Source organism: Eschrichtius robustus, chromosome 1 (genome assembly GCF_028021215.1).
Source record: "Eschrichtius robustus isolate mEscRob2 chromosome 1, mEscRob2.pri, whole genome shotgun sequence".
NCBI classification, from domain to species: domain Eukaryota; kingdom Metazoa; phylum Chordata; class Mammalia; order Artiodactyla; family Eschrichtiidae; genus Eschrichtius; species Eschrichtius robustus.
Genome location: NC_090824.1, coordinates 157,377,244 through 157,399,404, shown reverse-complemented (window position 1 = coordinate 157,399,404; position 22,161 = coordinate 157,377,244). Strand labels below are relative to the sequence as shown.

General features: G+C 47.4%; 1 protein-coding gene across 2 annotated transcripts in view; it reads left to right on the top strand.

The window, feature by feature from the left end:
* Positions 1-22,161, top strand: part of SLCO3A1 (solute carrier organic anion transporter family member 3A1) — a 326,566-nt gene that overhangs the window by 267,064 nt on the left and 37,341 nt on the right. For both annotated transcript variants that reach the window (XM_068537556.1, XM_068537553.1), the window contains exons 5-6: positions 15,847-16,011; positions 21,064-21,262. In XM_068537556.1, the coding sequence (XP_068393657.1) occupies positions 15,847-16,011; positions 21,064-21,262 (364 nt within the window). The remainder of the gene's footprint in view (positions 1-15,846; positions 16,012-21,063; positions 21,263-22,161) is intronic.

Genomic DNA, 22,161 nt, shown 5'->3' with positions numbered 1-22,161 from the left:
TTCATAAAGCAAATGCAAAGTTACTACCATTTAGCGAAGGGGCAGCAGACGAACCCCCCCAATCCGAGAGCCCAGTGGCTAACATAGCACCTGATGTATGATACACATAAATGTGCGTAGAAGGAAGAAAGTGAGAGAGGGAGGGAGGGAGCTGGACGTTTCATGGCCCTCCTTTGAACTCTTTCAGGCCACTTACAAGCTCATTGAAGCAGTGTAGGACTTTGAAGTTGGCTCCCTTCGCCTGATGCAGGCGTTCTTGAAAAGCCACATCCAAAGTGCATTTCCTTAGATTCACTCTGTCCTTCCATCCCCTCCGTTAGAGACAAGAGCTGTGTTCCTCTGGAAAGAAAGATTAACTCAGGCTTGAGAGCAAAGTCGCACTTTAGAATGCACCATCGTTTTTAGAGGAAAAAAGTGCATCTTTTCTGACCAAACGGCGAGACACAAACAGCGACGCAGAATGAGAATGAGGGGCCCCCTCAACACCCCCTGGTTATTTCCGCATTTGGTACAGTCTCTTAAGAGGTGAGGATGACGACAGGACAGCCTCAAAGCTGCTCGGTATCTATCCGGGCCCCCTCCCCACTGAGAGGTATGCACAATGCTCCCTAATTCAAGGACCTCTTCCTGCTGGGTCCCCTGAAGAACTTGCTGGATTTTGGACGTGGGCAGGAGCAAGGCTGGGGTGTTACTTCTCAGGGAGGCTGGGGTGGGAAAGAGGTGGACGGTCACCTCTGCAGGAACCGGGCACACAGCCAGGCCGCCTTTCAGCAGCTGCTGCCTCAGGCTTGCAGTGCTCGATTTAGAGATTTGATGAGAGTCTCTTTACTGAGCTCTGTCTAATGAGGTGCACTTTCTGTGGAGATGCTTGAGAACCACGGAGAGAACCTCGGGTGACCTTGCACTCAGATCCCCGCTCTGCCCTTCACCGGCTCTGCGATCATTAACTTCTCCGCGCTTCTCTCCACAAGTATAAAGTTGTAACACCGTTCCTCGGTGACAGCGTGGTCGTGGGAATTCAGGCGCTGCCCTTGGAAGATTGTCAGTTAATACCACCTGTTAGCCAGCGAGGAATTCAAAGCACTTGTGCTAATTCCCAGAAGAGACTAATTTAAGAACCTAATGTCATGTTTGACTCCATGTTCCAGGATGGCTTCTACCAAAGTCGTAATGTGGAATCGTAGATGATCTTAAAATTCATCTCTCGAAGGGCCAGAATGCTCTGTTAGATGAGAAGGCCCTCTGCTCTGTGTCCTCTGAGGTTGCCTTGGCTTGGACCCTTAGGAGTATGTGTTTCTTAAAATAGGCTCCCCAAACGGGCCCCCTTCAGGAGCCCCCGGGTGGTTAGAGGGTGGTGCCTGCTGACCCTCTGATAGCACAGCTGGCCACACAGTGTCCCAGGGACGAGATCCACGGCAGTAGATGGGGCTGGCTTGAGAGCGGGCCTTGCAGAGGGCACCTTGGACCTGGGTGGTGGCAGCCTTTCCAGGTATATCCTCATCCCAGGATGATGGCCCTGCTTTCTTAAGCCTCTGATGGTAAGAGCTATACCTGTAATCGCTCATCTTTCATCTCTGGGGATACACAGATGAAAATGATACAATTGTGCCATCAGAGAACTCTGCTGGATGTGGAATCCAATGTCCAATGTAGCGACAGACCAGCAAGTCAAAAAGGTGGCCTAATGTGATGAGAACTACAGTACCAGGCAGCACCATAGGTTATGGAAATACAGTCAACAGGCAGGGAAAGCCCACTTCTTGGGTCCAATGCAGAGCTGAGCTGAGTCTTGAGGGATGCCATGATTTCAGAATTCTCGGGCTCTGATTCAATCACTGGTTCACCCATTTGTTCATTCAGTCAGCATTTACTGAGATCCCGCCAGGCTCCAGGGACACAGCGGTCACCAAGGCAGCTTAGATCCTGGAGCAAGTGTAGTAGCAGGGGAGGCACGCAGTGGGCAAAGTCGAACCAATGACAAGATAAGCGTTGAACTTGCTGTGGCTGAGCTGACAAGTACACAGTTGGGTAGATGGGTCTGAGGCTCGCTAGATCAGAACCATCACAAGTTATGGCCTATGTATACGTGGGCTCCACTTGGATAGTTAATGATTTTTAATTTAGAATTAGCAATTCCCAGGGGCATCAGGTCCATTAATGGACCTAAAGGATGTCCCAGCAGGAAAGGAAGGCAGCGTGTCTAGAAGAATCCCCAGGAGCCAGGGTACGGTGGAGCGAGCTATTATGCTAATAAATTTTACACATGCCAACACACGGAGAGGGAGCCACGGTGGTTTATATCCTTCATTTTTTCCATGTGAGACAAAATGTTTCTGCCACATGGACATTTCCACCAAAAGCAGCGTGCGATGCTGCCAGGCGCTCCCAAACTCTTCATCTGATTTGCAGCCTTGGAAGCCCCGCTGGTCTGCATACAGCCTGCAACACATTTACGGGTACAGATAAGCTAAGCATCGTTATACATATCAGAGGAATTAACATTGCTCTACAGATCTATACGTTGCAATTTCTCATACGTTTCATTTGAGCTTGCAGACGGGTTTCTTTTCTAGCCATCAATCTGTGTGCCCTGCCAAGCTCTACAGATAGCAAAGGGCCCTGAGAAGAACTGCCGTTGGCCCGAGAGCAGCCACTCCACCTTCCTTCCCTCTGGGACCAAGACACACAGCCTCTTCTGCTCCTGGGAGAGCCGTGGGGCTGCTCACCTGGGTTCAAATCCAGCTCAGCCACTTCCTAATCATACAACCTTGATCGTGTCATTCAACTCCTCTTGGTTTTACCGTGTGGTGTCTGGTGTAACTTTACAGCAGCTGCATAAGGTCAATATTAGGACTTATTACCGTTTATAGGTGAGGACACAGAGCTCCCGTTCGGTGACAGAGGACTTCAGGCCTGTGATCACTTTCCAGAGCCCTCTTCCCCCAGAGCAGACTTTGAAGGTCTATTTCCAACAAAGTCGGCCACCAGTTGGGTTTTGCAATTGTTATAAGAAGGTGAGAGATGGAAAGCTCAGAATCTTGTTCCAGAACTGTGTAGAAAAGCTGTTACTTGTTGCACAGCCCAGACGTCCCCGTCTTGTGGTGACTGTCACATATCCATTTCACAAAGCAGGCAGCAGGCGAACAAATGCTTGGGCTTGTGAAACTCCAGCATCTCCCCCAGGTGGGAGCCTGCAAATCCAAGACACATTTTTGCATCTCAGCTGTGCCACCAAAGAACTTTTCCTTTCCTCCCTGCTCTAAAGCCCCTCCTACCTATTCTTGTTCTTCAGAGCATTTGGCTGATTCACCTTTCAAGACCACCCCACCACCACCACCTCCCTCCTCTTGTGTTTAGTGCTGTGTCCACTCCTCCCCTTTCCTGCACCGTGAGCCCCTGGGGGCCGGGACTGCACGTAGCACGGTCTCGTTGAATCTGGATGCTCAGAGTTTGCAGAATGGTTTATAAAAGTCTAGATCTGGTGGGAGGAAAGAATTCAGGGGACTGTTACAGAAAAATGGACAGTATTATCATTAGCTAGTGTGTTTATTCTCACATCCACAGTTGTGTGTTGCATTTGGAAATTGACTCCAGCATCACTTGCCCTTTCTGCAGCCACGGGTGTGTCCAGGTTCCCCATCACGTTCTGTACAGTTTTCAGAACACCTCATGCACTCTTCTCTTTGCTGCTGTTTCTGCCTGGAACGCCCTACCTCCCTTGATCCACTTCTGGGCTGGACTCGGTCCCTACCTTCCCAAGAAGCCCTCCCTATAGCCCCTCTGCGCTCATGCCCCTGTCTGCTCAGTACTAGATTAGCTGCATTCCTCTGTTGCCCTCAAAGCCCCCGCAAAGCACTTGGGGTAACCCCACTACACAGTGGCCCATCTGTTTGCCTGCATCTTCCTAAAGCTTGTGGCTTCTCCAAGGACATGAAGCTCTCATTCATCTTTTTTGTTCCCACTGCCTAGCTTAGTGCCTGACACGTAGGTGATATGGATTGAATGAATGAATGAGTAAACAAATGAACACTTTCTTGCCAGTGCGCACACACACGCACATACACACATACACACATAATAGCAGCTAACGTTTGTTTTTCCTACACCATCATATTTAATCCCCCCCAAGCCCATGAGACATTGGTACCATTTTACAGACCAGGAAATTGAGGCTTACAGATGGAAAGGATAGGCATTTGAACCGTGGGAGGGCCTCAGTGTCTGTCTTCTTAACCACGACATTGTGCTGCATCTTCGGGCAATAAACAAACTCTCTTAAAGAAAAAGTGGCGTCAGCAGGTGCTAAGTGACTTTTCAACAGCGTGTACTAAAACTGTGACTGTGGCTGCAGATGTGTCCTAAAACAATGAGTCTTCTAGACAAGGGTCCAGCTAAAAAGGGAGGGAAGGACAACTTCCTGCAAGCATTGGCGTGTCCTGACCCTCTGATGGACTTCCCAGCGGGGATGAGTGTCACTGTACCAGCAGCTTAAAATCTGAAGGGAGAGCCCACCTTTGATCACTGAGTGAGCAGAGCAGTCAAAAGCTGAGCGCTCTTGTCTCTGCGCCCTTCATGCTGACTGCCAAGTGGCTTCTTCCTGTCCCAGAAAAGATAGTTGTACCAGGTGACAGCGGGTGATGGCTGAGCTGGCAAGGTGGGGGTGGGCCTTCAGGCTCAGAATCTTAAAAACCGCGCCCAAAATATGGAGTACAGCTGATGACTTCCAAAGTACTTGCACAGACCTCCCACTTGGCCCCCATAGTACGGCTGATAACGTGCGTGTCGTTACCAATCTCCATGCCACCCATGGGCACACGGAGCTCTGGGGGGTTAAACCGTGCACCCAGGTTCCCGCAGCTGTGAAGGGTGCAGCTGGGACCAGACTTGGGTCTTAGACTCACAAACCCGAACTCTTTCCTCTGTTCCTCTATTTCCCACAAAGATCCACTCAACTATTAATGAACCAACCGAGAAGGAAAAAGGGATCGGTCTGGGGTGGATGGAACAAAAGCCTTTACTGTGTTGGAGAAACTTCCACTCTTAATGTCCACTTTCTCCCTCTTCAAAAGCGGAAATGCAGAGCCCGACTCTAGAGGACCTTCATTTCTAGGGGAGATGAAATCTGCCTGGGTTGGTATCTTCCCCACTCCTCTCCCCACCTACACCCCTAATGCCATCCATCACCGGGTTCTGCTGACTTTAGCACCTAAATATCTCTCCCTCCCACTCATGGTCTGTCCTGTACTCCAGTCTGCCTTACCCCTCCAGGCTGTCATCACACTAGGATGTGTTCAGAATGCGTCTGATCCTGACAGATAGAGGTCGAGCCCTTCAACGTGGCCACCAGCCCAGTGAGATTCTGCCCCTCCAGCCTCTTCTCACACCTGCCGCCCTGTTCCCACCATACCAGTCTCACCTTGCTGGCCTCTTTTTAGTCCTCCGTATTCCCCAGGCTCAATGGACTTTGCATTTGCTGCTCCCACCCCTGGAATTCTGATCCCATCTTCAGACATCAGCTCACACGTCATTTCCCCAAGGACATTTTTCTGACCTCCTGATGGCACCCCCTCCACGGCATGTTGCTCTCTGTGTCATGGTCAGAATGTGACCTTTGTAGGAGTGATCACTTCCTCCATGAGCTCCATGAGGGCAGGGACCACATCCGTCTTTGCCCATGCCCTTGTACATGGCCGACGCTCAGTACACATCTGATAAATGGGGGGATGCGTGGATCGTTGCACACAGGCGCTGCCCAGCCCAGCACGGTTTGCTGCTTTCCCTAAAGCCGTCCTCACACACAGCCCCTCCCAGAGTTGTGGCCTGTGTTTGACCCACCCGCAGACACTGGCTTAGCAGGAGCTCCACCTGTGCCGAGTGTCACGGCTGGCTTCCAGGTGACTTACCTGTGTGGGGAGGAGGATCTTCTCCTGGTGCTCCAGCCACCAAATCAGAGGGTCTGCCAGCCCAGTGGCTCAGGCTGACCTGCACTGTGCCTTTGGGTGTGTGTCTTTACTCGCCCATCTTCCTGGCGGGTGTCTTGCTGCTTGGGCAGGGTGCATACTCGCCCCCCCACCTCTGTGCCACCCACTGTTCCTACGGGGGCCCCACGTGCGTTGGCCTGTCCGTGGGACCCAGCTCATGCCTCCGGCTTCCGCATCTCTTGCCAGGCCACCTCCATCATCTGCCAGCCGGCAGTCGGTTTCTGCTACATCTTTCTTAATTAAGGGCCTGTGCCTTTCAGCATAGTGTTATTGTGAGGAGCCTGGTGATCTGAGAGTCCTTGTTCTGCAGGCTAAAACGGCTGAGTGTTTTTTATCGTGCGATTCATCTTCAGAACTGTGCTTTCCCCTCGTGTGGGTTTCCTGTTAAAGTCTTCTTTCTTGATTCCGTGGCCAAGGAAACCATCTGCCTTCCCAACCACTTGGAATTCTGTGCCAAGCTGTGGTTCAGAGGCTGCCGTGTCACAGGTGTCATTTTTACAGGTCCCCAGGGTCCAGACTGGTCAGTGGTTTCATCGTGTTCATATCAGTGTTGATGGAGGATGCGCTGGGGTTTATATCCGTGAATCAGTCACGACTCCCCGTCTCAAGTGATTTCAGCAAAGCGCCTGAGGTGAACATAGGGTGAGGGCACCTAGCACGATGCCTGGCCCACTGTGGATGCTCCTCGTGGTTTTGGAAGGAAGGGAGGGAGGGAGGGAGGAAGGGGGGAAGGAAGGAAGGAAGGAAGGAGAGAAATAACTAGAAGACAGCATTTCCCAATGGGAGTTCCTTGGAACGTGTGTCCTCTGAGATGCTCAGAGAAAAACAAATCAACAACAATACCAAGGAGCAGTGGTACTATGATGAGTACCATGAGTACTATGATGAGTACCATGAGTACTATGATGCTCTTGGAGAGTCATAGAATATGTTGGCGTTAAAGGATCTGAGAAGGCCAGCTCTAAGGAAAGCTGGCTGACTTTGCTTTAGTCTATATTTCTCAGACTTATGGGATCCCAGGACTCTTTTATTCATGCTAACTCCTCCGGCACTTATGAAGTGTTGCTATGATACAGGATAGAAGGTAGCGAGGATTATGGGAGGTTCAAAGGGATATAGTGAGGACCACAGAGGGAGGATTTGAAGACAGGTGCGTGAAGGATGCAGCGTTTCAGCCTGATCTTGAAGGATGAGCAGGATCCCCATGGATGGAGAGGAGGGTAAAGGCTTCCAGGCTGGGATGCCTGAGATGTGCATGGGAGAGAGACATCTGGTTTTGGGAATAGGATTTAGGGAAGGTCATGATAGAAGGCAGGCTGGTCTCAGCTTCCACATCCAGCAGAGTTCCTGGTATCCAAAGCTGCCCAATAAGTCTTTGGTAAAATTATGAATGAATTATTGAGGGCCTTCTCATTGCCCTTCTAATGAGACTGGACTTTATTTTATGAGCCATTGTTTCCCAACTAGGGATTTGAGTCAGCATTGCATGTGAGCTTTCTTGAAACACACATATTCAGGGGCCGCATCCCTACAAATTATGATTCCCTGAGTCTATGGTGGGGAAGGGGGATGGGAGGAGAGGTGATCCAGGCATCTGGATGTCTTTAAAGCTCCCCAGAAGATTCTAAGTGAGCTCCCAGTAGAAAACAAATGTCAGAGCTGGTGGGGGTCCCTTGAGGGGTCTCCACCAGGGGTTAATTTCTCTGGCAGTTGCACATAAGATAAAATGGGGGAAGTGGCCCACTGATGAAATAAGCTTGGGACAGTCTGTGACATGACTCTTGGAGGTTGACATTAGCATATTGAAGGTTCTGAGAAGACCTGCTGTAAACCCAGCACTTCCGGAAGTAGCATTAGGAAGCCTAGGTTTAGAGATGGGCACGTACATCAGCTTGGGTGCTTGGCTTCACCGTTTCTTTTCTGGACACTGCTGTTTCTCTTTCCAGACTTTCCAGGAATGAATTCTCCCATCTTAGCATTTTTGTGAATGTCAAATGCAGTGAGCCCGGCCACCACTGAGGTGGGGTGCCCTGCTCCCAGAGAAGGTTCTAAGGGCTGGCGTGAAGTTATAAAAGTGGCCGTTTGCTTACAAAAGACTCTTGATTTCCTTAGTCATTTTCTGTCTGCGGCCAACATGGAAAGATGCAATATTGGGGTCTGAGTAAGAGCCTGCTGCTTCCCAAGCTCCTTTCTCCACCTCTGAAATCATGTGATGATCATGCTTCTGACTTCACACTGCTGATGCCAGGAAATGACTGGGATGGCCCCAGTTTAGAGCAGCAGCTTGCAGATGCTAGGCACGCCTCTGTGGACACTTAGTTCTTGCTTTAAACTGGCTAGTGGGCAACCACACTGCTCCTCCTCGGTGTGGCTCTAAGGAGCTGGTGACTTTTAAAGAATCGGTGGAACTGATGGGCTCTGGGTTGTCCTAACCGATCCACACCCATCTGACACTTGGGTTTCACTGTAGATGCTCGTTTCCTGTGCTGATGGCTTCTTGTTTGTTCTTTCAAACCACGACCTTCTCCATACAAGGGAGACACGTGTTACTGTCTGCCTATTACCTTACTGAAGGTGGGCAGACAGAAGCCTGGTAGTTACTGCTTTCAAAGTTAGCCGTGAGAGGGTGCTAGAAGCTCCCCTGGATGCCCCAGGCAGAGATTGGGGGATGGGCTCCTCTGTAGTGATGAGGCCACAGGGGGCCCAAGGCTGCTGGTCTGGGGCCAAGTTCATGGTAGGCGCTCGCTTCCGGGAGGCACCACGGGCCTCCCCTCCAACTGGGATTTCCCCCACCCCTACCTACTCAAGGGATGGTTTGGGCACCTCCAGAATCAGTGATGGAAATGACCGTATTAGCTAATTATTCCCACTCTCCTCGCAGCCCATGAACCTGTGGAACATCACGAATGGTGTGATCATAAATTGGTCTCTGTTTCTACAGCTAATGTTCCTTAAGAGACTATGACAGTTAACTTTCAAGGCTATGCAATTCATTTGTTTCTTTATTGGATTCTTTAATCTACCTTGCATGTATTAAGCGTCTGCTCTTACCAGGCACGATGCCCACGTCTGGGGATGGAGCTGCTCCATCTCTGCTCTACCTGAGAGCACCTGCCTCCTCCTATGAGACAGACGGGAGGACCCAGACAAGGGCGTCCAGTGGGGCCGGTGGTGTCGGGATAACAGCCTGCCCTGGGCATGTGGGAATCAACTTGGCGGCTGGTGAACATTCCTGCTACCCCATGAAACTTCGTTTTTCCCAGGATTCGCTCTACCTTGGCTTCACTCTTGTGCCTGCATGATGGCATGTTTTTTCCACTCCATTATTTCTTCCTTCCTCTTTCACTTTTTTTTTTTGGTCATGACTTGAATACTGTTATTTATCTCACCCAGATCCCCCCACCTCTGTTCTCTTCTGGTCATGGGTCTCCTATGTTGGGAAGCACTTCATGGTGGCTCACCTTTCAGGAAAGTACTTTTCTGTTGATTCGAGGCCCCACCCAGAAACCTGAAGATATAGAGATGAGTCCCGGAGTGCAGGCAGAACTGAGTTCAAATCCACCCTCCTTCACTTCTCGGTTTTGCATTCTGGGATGCGGACTGTTGGGTTTCAGCCTCTCAAGGGAGCCTTGGTTTCCTTGGGTCTAAAATGAGGATGGTAGGGCCACCCCCTCTTGTAATAGTTGTGAGAGTTAAAAATGAGAAACCTTGCCACGGTGCCCATCCAACACTGGTTGCGAGGCAGGCTTTGGCGGTCATTGTCATGATTCCTGAGCAGTTGCATAGACTGGCTCCATCTCCCATCTTGGGAGGTGTTAACCATGCTGTATTGACAGCAGTGTTATTAAAGAGAAAGAAAGTCAAGGCCAACTTCAGTAGAGAGACTGAAGGCAGAGAGATCTGAGGGTCGAGGGGAGTATAACTGAGCCCCACAGTGAGCACTTCCCAGAGTACCTCCAGTTCCCAGGAAGGGCAGTGGACAAGGACTTGTGCCTCCTGACCCCCTGACCTGCTGAACAGCCCCCTGCAGAAGGGGGATCTTCTTGGAAAGCCCTTGGCTCCCAGGAGCTCAGTTCACCTGCTCCATTCTCTTCCCCACTCTACTCATCACATCTGATCACATAGGTATTCCTGTAGGAAGCCTGTTGTCCTCCTCCCAGCCCAAGGGCTCTCTCCCTAACATAGCCAAGGATTACTTCTATTATATTGATTACTATTAATCCTATCGGACTCTTTTTTACTGAAGTATAGTTGAATGACAATATTGTGTTAGTTTCAGATGTACGGAAAAGTGATTTTTATGCATATATATATATATATATATATGTATATATCTGTATTCTTGTTTCTATTCTTTTCCATTATAGTTTATTACAGGATATTAAATACAGTTCCCCTTGCTATACAGTAAATCTTTGCCATTAATCCCATCAGACTCTTACCTGTATTCTAGACTAGAAGCCCTGGGCCACATGCTTTACATGCAGTGAGTCTCATTTCATGTTTATGGCAATCCATGGGATGGAGTCATGTGCTCTGGTCAGTCTTGAAGCCAGAATTCAAATCCCAATGACCTGGCTCCTTAGGCCAGGTTCTTAGCCATTATTTTATACAACCTTATTCAGTGAAACCTTTTCTATGGTACAGGACTCTCCTGTAGGCTCTCCAATCCTTTCTTTCATTCCTCTGTCCCCCTCCTTTCCTTTCCTACTTCTCTGCCTTCAAACGACATGGACTAAGCCCTTAGTCATGTCAGATCTGTTCATTTTCCCTAACCCCAGTGGGAATGTTTTATTATTCTTCATCCTAAGAATTAAGCCGCAGCTTTATTACCAGGGGCAGCCTGCATGCTTAGTCCTCAAGCCAACATCAGCACCCCTCAGAACCCAGACCAGGACAGCACAATGGTTATAAGCACACTGTGTGGCAGCAGGTGCCAGGGCGTGAGTTTCTGCTTTGCTTCCTTAACCATGGGGCCACTGTCTGCCTCAGTCTTCTCATCTGTAAATGGAGGATTTTAATCATCCCAGGAACACAGTTTGTTGTGAGGATCATACGAGTGGATGTGTAAGCAGTTAGAATGGCACTTGGCACACAGGAAATGCTCTGTCAGGGTTAATCCTCATGACTTCTCTAAACCTGCCTTTCTCCCTCTTGGAGAACCCACAATTTTCCAAGAAGCTCCATCCTACAGGACTGCCTTCCAAAGACTAGCAGTAGCAAATTTGTTTTCCCTGGAGATCACTCCCCTGCCACTCTTCCCAACTTTGTACCAGTCCGCTAGTAGCAGCACCGTGCTCCTGATGAGAGGTGAAAAGGTTTCCCTAGCTGTGAGGCTGCATGATACAAGCCCGCCTGCCTCCTAACCCAGCTCCCAACTTCTGAGGCTAAATCAGAAGGTGAGAGGCAGATAGCTCTGGGAGACTGTAGGTGTTTGGTAGCCTGGTGTGGCCTTGGTTCACCAATTTCTATTTGTCTGGGCCACCTCATTAGCTACTGCCACCTTGGAAAGTTAGCATTTTATGGGCTTAACAATCCATTTGCATGAAAAAGCTTGGGACACTGGGATAGCCCTAGGATCAAGCTAATTAATACCCCTTTTCAAATTGGGGCTTTGGAGGGTAGATTGAACCTTTGAAAAGGAATCTTCTTTGACAGTACTACAAGTCATTGCAATAAAACCCAGGATGGGAGGAAGAAACTGGGAGGAAAATAGCTGAACACAAGAGGAAGCTGTCATTTCTGGAGGCGAATCTGCTGGGTATAGGCAGAAAAAAGAATGCTCTTCATGCAGATGAGGCCCACTGAGTCTTCCCTGGGCCTTCAGTCAGATAATTCTCAAACTTAATGATTTTCACATCTAATCCAAGGCAAAATTAGTCATTAGATATTGAAACAAAAGCAGGCAGGCTCCTATCTTGACAAGGAATCCTTCCAACTGAAATGGAATTATCTCTGGAATAATTAAAATGCTTGCTGAAGTATGAAAATGTTCCATTAGCTGGAGTTGCCTTTGTTGAGAAGTGCCCTCCTCATCCCCAAATAAACCACGATGGCCATGATCAAGGACAAGGAGGAACCGAGACCCAAATAGTTAATGTGATCGAACTCGACTCCTCATTGGCATCATTTCTGAGCCAGAGAACATAGTTCCTAATTGGAGGATGCTGGTGGTGTCAGCTCAGCAGCAGTTTTATTTGCAAGCAAGTGTGGCTGTGGTGCTTTCTCCTACTGAAGTCCCCAGATCTAAAGAGTCTGCACCGTAACAAAGAGAATGAAGCCTACAATAAAAGTATGGTACAGGATGGTTTTCCTAGAATGTCCCCAACGTGCTGACTGTTTGTCAACAGTGTTTCCAAAGTTTAGATATCTTAATGCCAAAAGACTACAATGATGGAGCAACAGTGTTATTACCTGCCAAAACATGAATAGCTGGGGGCTTTCAAATTCATTTATTACAAGGAAGTGCTGTGGTCTCCCATGTAATCCATACCATTCTCTGTGAAACTTGGTGTTTTGTGACATAATCAACCAGTCCCTTGTCACAGGTACATTACACCGTCACAATGTGCCAAACACTATAGCAAATCAGCCTTCACTCATTAGCAGTGATTTATGACGATGGAGTCTTAACATCCAAGGGGTTTTTGTTTATGAAGACAAATACTTACTTCATTACCTTCTGTTTATGCCCAATGTATTCATCTTCTATATTTGTCAAACAGTACACATTTTTGAACATTACACAATCAACATTCCTCTAAATATTTTTACAATACTTAATAATGTGAATTTAACAAAGGAAAATTTTCCAACATTTAAGCATAGATTTTATTTATTTATTTATTTTTAAATTTATTACTTATTTTATTTATTTTATTTTTGGCTGCATTGGGTCTTTGTTCCTGTGCGCGGGCTTTCTCTAGCTGTGGCAAGCGGGGGCTACTCCTTGTTGCGGTGTGCAGGCTTCTCATCATGGTGGCCTCTCTTGCTGCGGAGCACGGGCTCTAGGCGCGCAGGCTCAGTAGTTGTGGCGCACGGGCTTAGTTGCTCTGCAGCATGTGGGATCTTCCCGGACCAGGGCTCGAACCCATGTCCCCTGCATTGGCAGGCAGATTCTTAACCCCTGTGCCACCAGGGAAGCCCCTAAACATAGATTTTAAGTGTAACCTCTTCTAGACAAATATTTGAGATGACATTTCTAAAAAAGTCAGATTATTATAAATGCTTGAAACTCTATAAAAAATGAACAGAACACACGCATAAAGGCCAGTCCCTTGCAATAAAGCAGGTATAAATATATAAATACCATGGATTTAAAGTTGTTTTCTCACCATCTTTATTCTTATTCATACCATTTTTAAAGTTTTTGTCTTATTTTGTGCATGTGTGCACATGCATTTGTTTAATCCAAGAGTTACCTTCCTAAGAGTTTAGTAGTTTAACGAGAAACCACCGTGGAACAGCTGAGGCCACCAGCTCTGGTTGTTGTCTGGTTGTTTCTCGGTTGGGATACAGAATCAGATTACTGAGCCCACGGTGATTCTGAGCCTCCAATCATCTGGCTCAGTCCATTCCCATAACTAAGTTCCTTTTAGTACGTCAAAGGATCCTTAAGTCCCTATCTTATATAGAGATTTTCATTTTTGAAACTTGGTATCTTCCCCAGAAATGATCAATTTTTTGTTGTGTGTATCTGCCAGTTCCTGACCCATTGTTCTGTCATTTTGATTTATTGAGCTTGTCTGTTAACATTATTAAAAACTTATATATCTCCTATTATTATTTTATTCTAATTAGTTGGGCCATTTACAGGTTTCATCTCCTAGGAAATGAGATTGAGCCTGTGTAATTAGCTCTCTTCTTTAGGACAGATGGCTAATTCATCACCTTGGAGTGCAGTGTTAGACCTTGCTCACCTGTTTATTTTGTATGACCATGGGCACTGATTGGTTTTTCCTAGACTTGGAATAGTACTTGCTTCATCTGGGACTCTGTTTTATCTTTTTCTATTTACACAGGTGGCAACAAGTACACCACATGCCAAATGTTCCTCATTATTATGAGTACAGCAGAACAGAGGTCCCCTAACTTGTCACCGGTACACCACTTTTACACATTTTTGCCTATTTCCTTACCACCTGTACCGTTATTTACATAACTTTCTCTTTAAATAACTTTAAATCTTAAAACTTTAAATCTTAAATAACTTTAAATCTACTTGTTTTAACCTAGCATCATCTTGAGCTATGGTAGCCATGAAACCATGCATTTGATGTATCAGTTTTATTTTAGTTAACTTTTTTTTTTTTTTTTTTTTTTTTTTACTAAGCGCACATCAAAATAATGGCATAAGTATTGAAATGATGGGGTTGTCCTGATACCCCCAGACCCCTTGCATACTGCCAGGATATGTCATCACTCCATAGCTGAGGAGATCTGGTCAAAGACCATGTACAAAGGATCCTAATGGCTGGAAAGAGCCAAATAACGTGATTACTTTCAAAGGATTGTAAGAAACCCAAATCTCTCATTTGTAAAAGCACCAAATTAAAAGGAAATCTGAGTGGTTTATGAAACCACATACTTTAGGAAAAATAGAGTGTAATAAAATAAGATTGAAATGCATCACCTCAACAAAACCTGCTTTGGCTCCATTGGTAATTAAAGCGGTGCACAAGCCACAAAGCGCATTTGCCCACCATCAACTCTCATCTGAGCCCTGAGCATCAGGGCCGGGTGGGCAGCAGATTCTAGGTTGCCTTGGGTGTTGAGGAAAGACCACCTGAGGAATAAGGAAGAGATGGAGCAAATATCTGGGTTCAGAGCGTTTAATGGAGGGAAGACCCCTGGTGCAGAGAGCTGGGTGGGGAGGACCAGGTGCAGGTGGGGCTGGAGCAGAGCAAGAATGGAGCGTGATCAGATAGCCAAGGGGCAGACTGTGGGCCATCGTACCAAGTGTGGACTTCGGCCGTTGTGGAGTTTTGAGTAGGAAACTGATTTGAGCTGATCCCATTGACTACTGCATAGGGAAGGATTATATTGGATCAAGAGTGAAAACCAAGACCCTAGTCTTCCCCAAGTGAAAGCTCACGGAAGCTTGGCCAGGCGAATGTGGTTGTGAGGAGGAAGTGGGGGTGGGGGGGTGGAGGTTGGATTATGTATGTATTGTGTGTGCGTGTGTATGTCTGTATGCATGTACATACACTATAATTTCATTTCTTTCTTGAACCTGTTAAGGTGAAATATATTTTCTTAAAAGAATAGATACATGTATATGTGTACCTGAATCACTTTGCTGTACACCTGAAACTAACACAACATTGTTGATCAACTATATTCCAATATAAAATAAAAAATTTTTAAAAAAGTTGCTGAAAAAAAGATTAAATATATTTTCTTAACACATACCATTATAAATATTCATCACAGGTATATTGATAATATATACTTAGATGTATTAATATAACATAATTAATACATTTATAATTTATAATATGATTGAGTTATATTTTCCCTTTTCAGAAACAAACCCCAAACTCCTCTGTCTTTTTTTTGGATGGAAATAACTTGTGATGGCTCATAAAATAGTGTTTCCAGTGTGCTGTAAAAAAAAAAAAAAAAAAAAAGGCATGGTGTAGTTTCTCCTGCTTTAGTAGTTGTCAGTTTAGTTGACAAAATATCAGCGTATCTTTTGAAGCCAGAGTTTTCACAATTATGGCTGACTTAACAGGTTATAGGCTTTGGCCTGAGCAACCAGGTGACTCCTGATGCTGTTTACTGAGATGGGTCATATTGGGGCCTTGGGGGCAGAAGGGCTGGGAGTGCAGTGTGTGACCTTGGTCCTCTGCTTCTCTCCCTGCAGTGATCCCGAAGGTCACAAAGCACCTGCTCTCAAACCCTGTGTTTACCTGCATCATCCTGGCCGCCTGCATGGAGATTGCAGTGGTGGCTGGCTTCGCTGCCTTCTTGGGGAAGTATCTGGAGCAGCAATTTAACCTCACCACCTCTTCTGCCAACCAGCTACTCGGTGAGTCTGTTTCTCAGCCTCCCAGGAGGGTGGAGAGAGGCTGTCACTGCTTGTAATCCCATAAGAATTGACCGAGACCCCCCAGACAGCCCAGACTGTGCCGGCCCTGCAGAAGCATATACATGTGGTCAGTGTGCAGAAGAATTTCAAAGTATTTTCTTGGAGTAAGATTTACTTGCCTGAGACAATTGCTAAAAGTACGTGATAATAAAGAGCTAAAATATAAAGTGTGCGTAGGAAGCATTGTGACAGGCCAGGAAGTCTATAAATCGGTGTGAACTGGAGAATTGGGGGGAAGATGTGAGGAAGGAAGAGGGGAATCAAGATGGATCTTGAAAGTTTAGTAGGCTTTGGTCAAGAACATAAAAAAGCAAGAATATTCTTGGCAGCATAAAACCCACGGTCAGCAAATATAGAGGTTGGAAGCCATATGCTCCCCTCTATCCCTGTGCCCATGGCAGACGTAATTAGTGGATCATGACACTCCTTCTCCCCAAGCTCGAGCGTGATCTTACCAGTCTTCTCAGCAGTAAACTACAGGAATCTGTTTCCAGTCCTTTGGAGCTGACATGCTAAAGAAAACCAGTTTGCCCTCATGAGAAGGAGCATTCCTTATACGCAGTAGGGAAAGTGGTCTCATGGCAGAGGAAGGAGAATGAAGGGTCAAGAATGACTTCCAGGTTTCTGACTCAGACAAGGGGTGGTACCATTTGTGAAACCTGGAAATAGCAGAAAAGAATCAGATCTGTAGGGAAGGTTGTGAATTCAGAGTTGAAGTTGCTGAGTGTGAGATGGCCATGGTATATCTACATGATGTCCTGTGCATGGTTGAGGGCTGAAGAAGAAGATGTGGGTTGCATCGGTTTGTGCATGGTAGTTGAGGACACAGGAGTGGAATTTGCAGAAGGAAAATGTGTAGAATTAGAATAGGGGGGTGAAACACTGCCCATAAGGAAATACAGGAGGCCATAGAGAAGTTCAAGAAGCAACTCCTGAAAGAAATCCGTGGATCACAGGAGTCAAGGAAGAGATGATACCAAGAAGGAAGCTGTCAGCAGCATGAGAGCCCACGCGTGATGCGGCCTCACATGCCTCTGGTCCCTTCAACAACCAGGACGTCTTTCAGCCTGTGTCAGGGCTGTGTCCATGAAACGGCAGCAGGGGAGCAGCTCACAAGAGGGAAGGAACAGCCGGTGGCTGCAGGACACTTTCCCGAGCTTAGCGGTGGAGGGATGGAGAGAAGACATGGCGGGCAGTGTGTGTTGCAGTCAAGGGAGTGGAGTAGTGACGGTGCTGTTGCTAAGAGACAGTCGCTATTGTGACAGGAAGGACTTGAGCAGGTGTCTAAGCAGAGGAGAAAGAACCAGCAGAGGCGATGTGCAGAAAAGAGAGGGAGTATGGCGGACAGCCTTTGACAGAAGAGCTCATCTGTTCTGAAAGTGCAGAGAAGGAGAGAGACATGAGGATGGCCCCTGAGACTGTGACAAGTCCGGCCTGGCAGTCGAGAGGGCTCCAGCCCCATGGAATTATCTTCTCTGTTAAGTAGAAGTAGATCATGTCCTGAGAGAAGTGGGCGAGGTGATATTTTCTGATCTCCTCCTTAGCATTTCCTTCACAGAATGGCCAATAAACCCATGTAAAGGTGCTGACCCATCATGAGTCATCAGGAAAACACATATGAGCACCATGATGAAATACCAGTCCATGTCTGCCAGACTGATAGTACCAAGTGTTGGTGAGGATGTGGAGCCACTGGAACTCTCATACACTGCTGGTGGGAGTGCACAATGGTACAAGCGCTTTGGAAAACTCTTTGGCAGTACCCATGAAAGCTAAAAGCATATGCTTACGCTGGGATCCAGCCATTCCATTTCTGGGCATAAATCCAACAGAAATGAGTGTTTAGGTCCACTCATTTATATATGCGTAGGTAACAGTATCCAAAACAGCTTTATACATAATAGCCCCAAACTGGAAACAGCCCAAGTATCTATCGATACTAGAATGGGTAAGTAAATTATAGAATATTCATACAATGGACTGTCATACAGCATGAGAAAGCAAGAGCTTGTATGCACGCCTCAATGTGGATGGATCTGACAGAGTTGAAAGACGTCAGACACAAAAGAGTACATATTTAAGAGTTAAAAAGAAGAAAAGTTAATTAAGGTGATAGAGGCCAGAATGATAGTTACCCTTGAGGGTGGAGGGAATGGGGGCACCAGGGAGCCCCTGGGGCTGCTGGAAATGTTTTAGTACAGGGGTGTATAAAGGGGCAAAAATTCATCACTGTTCCCTTAAGCTTATGCACTTCACTGGACGTAAGGTATCAAGTTAAAAAAAATTAAAACCCTACCAGCAATGATGTGGCCAGATCCCAGCACCTCTCCCTGGGAGCTGCGAGGGCAGCACAAGCCTTGTGTTTTTCTTTTTTTACTAATAACTCTCTACCGTACACTATTTTATAAGTATTTCTTCCAAGAGGTATTAGCAAAATGCAGTCAGCCCTTTAGTAGCTGTCTGACAGAGATAGGGTAAAATGTGTCTCTCTATAATTAAAGTTATAACTTCTTCATTATACCTACAATCTCTCAGGTTTTGCCCTCCAGCACCCAAAGAGTTTATCTCTCACTTCCTGATTTCTTTGCAGCAGCTCCTTACATTTTGATTACATTTGCTTCAAAGTTGGGGCTCTGTTCTATTTCAGGACAGATTTCCAAAGTTTTCTATCAACAAACAAATCAGTAGTCTTCAGGGCAGAAGGTCAAAAAACAATCTCGCCTTCCTGCACCTGTTTCTGTCCCAGGGACTCTGTCTGTTAGAGCACTTGCACAGGGAGACCGTCTCCCGCCATGTGGAGAGGCAGCCTGGTGGCCCATCTGTCGGTCCGTCCATCCGGCTGGCAGCCCAGGCAGGCAGGACACGTGCCCTCTCCCTGTGCCCTGCCCATAGCATCAGTCTGTTAGCATGAACTCTGGAAGGCTGGCTGCAGGAGGGGCTGGCAGGGGGCCTTTAGGGGACAGAGAGAGGCAGCGGAAGCGTAAGGCAAGGCTCGTGTCCAAAAATGCTTCATCAGTAGCCCCCTCAGACCCAGGGGATGGACCCCTGCAGTCATCCTGGGCCATCAGCGCTATCTCTGGGCCACCCACGAAGTCATCAGCAGATGGGGCAGAGTTCAGAAAAGAGCAACACAGATGATTAAGGGCTGATGGCATTGATTTATGGGAGAAGATAAAAAGGACTCAATCTGCATAGGTTAAGCTAATGAGGATGGAGTCTGGGGGGAGTTCTGATAACTGCCCGCATGCTAAAGCTGCACACATGTCAGGGAGGGAGAGGGAAGGCTGATGATGGCTTGGAGAAAAGGTGCCGAAAGCCTGTTATTGCCATAGTTACCATCATCACCAGGGGCTGCTCCCTGCTGCCTCTGATGCAAAATGGAACAAAATGCAACCTGCTCTCTGGGCGTGGGCTCTGGTCATCAGTATTCACTCACACAAATCCAATCTGCTCGCTGTTCCGTTCATCTTGAAAATAATCCCCAAGCACCCACTCTGTGCTGGGCACCATGCTAGGCACAGGGAGCCGGGACTGAACAGGATGGAACGGTTCTTGTCCTCAGGGAAGCTGCATCTTAGGAGGGGGAGAGAGAACAAGAAACAAGAAAACCAGAAATACCTGAGGCAGCTTCAGATATTGGGGAGAGCCATGCAAACAATAAAACAGGGCAAGAAACAGTAAGAAATCCCAAATGGGCTGCAGGACCACTCTAGATGGGGTGGTCTGGGAAGGCCTCCATGATGAGCATAGGGCCCAGCCAAGTAAAGATAGAGGGTAAGAATGTCCTAGAAGAGGAAACAGCAAGTGCAGAGAGTGGGGGCTTGAATGGATTTGGCCTGTTCCAGGGAGAGAGAGGAGGAGGATTGGGCATAGTTGGGGGAGCGGTATGGCATGGGGTATAGACAGGCAAATAGGGGCGAGGTCCTGAGGATCATCTATACCAGGACGAGAGAGAACCAAGCACAGATCATCCAAGAGCATCAAATAATACAGAGATACTATGTTTTTCAAAAAGTGTGATTTGTGCTATTTCCTTTGCAGAGCTCAGCCTCCCTGATTGTTTTTCTCACCCGAATATTAAAATTAATTTGCATTCCTTTAGCACATACCAGCTGATTGATGTAGTCATTTGACCTAGAGGTCTGTTGATTGGCAAGGCAGAGGCAGCCTAAACTGGAAAATTGGCCATGCACAATCTACATGGTAGATAAATGACACACAGTAATTTAAAGCTGAGTTTAGATGAAGTGAATCGGAACAGAACAAAACCAAACAGGAGATTGGAACCCTAGGATCCTTTGGTCCTCCTAAGATGCCCTGAGTCTCTGAGAATCAGAAATAACAGGTTTATGGTCCTGCTGCCTTGCAGATAGCTCTGTTGATAAGAAAGGGAAAAAAAATATATGCCAATTACTCACCAGGAGCTATGGAACATATTGATTTGATTGATGCTGCTTCCTGAGAGGTCGCGGGGCTGGTTAAAACACTGTCTCCACAGGCTGGTGAGTTCTGGGACCTTTGTTTAAACAGCCTCCAGACCCTTCCTTGCCTGAAGAGTGGGAGAAAATCCCCAATTTGATCCCCTTTCCCACACCGCCTGGAAAACACACAGAGGGCACATCACTGCTCCCTGATACTTTCCTCAAATGCGCGTGCGTGTTCCCAGCTGGTCTGACTTGTCCCTCGGTTGTTCCCACACCAGCTGGGTGTGTTTCCCACAAGGGTTCCCCACTTAGCATGAAAGGTGTATGACTTAGACTCCTAATCATTGAGTTCTTACGTGTCTGTCTTCCCCAATTTTCGTGAGCTCCTTGAGGGTAGAAATGAGGCCATTAACAGACACTTTGGGGCACAGTGGAGCAAGTGGCACCACAGTGGTGTCACAGGGAATCCTGTCCGTGCAGGACTCAGCCTCGGGCCTGGCACCCAGTGTCTGCATTGATTGGCCCCTCTTCCCTGGCTAATGGTCCTCTCCCCTCTGCTCTCCTCCAGGGATGACTGCGATCCCATGTGCCTGTCTGGGCATCTTCCTGGGCGGTCTCCTGGTGAAGAAACTCAGCCTGTCTGCCCTCGGGGCCATTCGGATGGCCATGCTCGTCAACCTGGTGTCCACCGCTTGTTACGTCTCCTTCCTCTTCCTGGGCTGTGACACGGGCCCTGTGGCTGGGGTTACTGTTCCCTATGGAAACATGTAAGTCCCAGAAAGGTCTCGCCACCCCTGCCTGCCCAGGATGCCAGGACCCTCTCTCCGGGGTAGGTTAATGGAGCCAGCTTTGTCCCTAGTGACCATGAGCTGGAAAGTCGATGATGCCTCTGCATCTTCCTCCCAGGGTCGAAGAATCTATGTGAACCTTCTGGGCAGAGAGGGCTGACTTCCACTGAAAGGCTCTCTCCCAGGCGGCCAAGGGAGCACTGGGGAGACAGTCAAGACATTCACTCCCCAGAAGACTCAAATGCCTATTTTTGGCACTTGACTTTAGGAATGACGTGAAGATAGAAAATTAAAAAGAAGTTTCATTTTAAAATTCAGCTTAAAATAAAAGAAGAAACCAACAATTCCTTTTTTTTTTTTTTGGCCACATGCACGGCATGAGAGATCTTAGTTCCCTGACCAGGGATCAAACCTACACCCCCTGCAATGGAAGCACAGAGTCTTAACCGCTGAATCACCAGGGAAGTCCCAACAATTCCTTAAACCATCAGAAGCTATCATTAGACTCACATAGTAATTACAGGGTCTGAGCCATGGTAGGTATTGATAAGTGTGGGAGGGAGAGATGGAGGGGAATAAAGGAGAGAAGAATGGAAAGAAGTTAGCTCTTGTAGGACAACTTATTTCCTAGTTATTATCCCAAGACTTTGAACTAAAGTCCAATCAGACTTGCCCTTAGAGGGAATTACAGAGAGTCCTTACATATCCAGTGCCAATAGCTGTCCCCTTTTCTACATGAGACTCTGCAGCTGCCTTGGGAATCCAGTTTGGAGCATCAAGGCTGCAGCATGGTTGGCCTGCAGGGTACCAGTTCCTCTCCACACCAGTCTCCTCTTCTGAGCAGGCCACCAGGCCTTCTCCTGAAGTTAAGTCAGGAG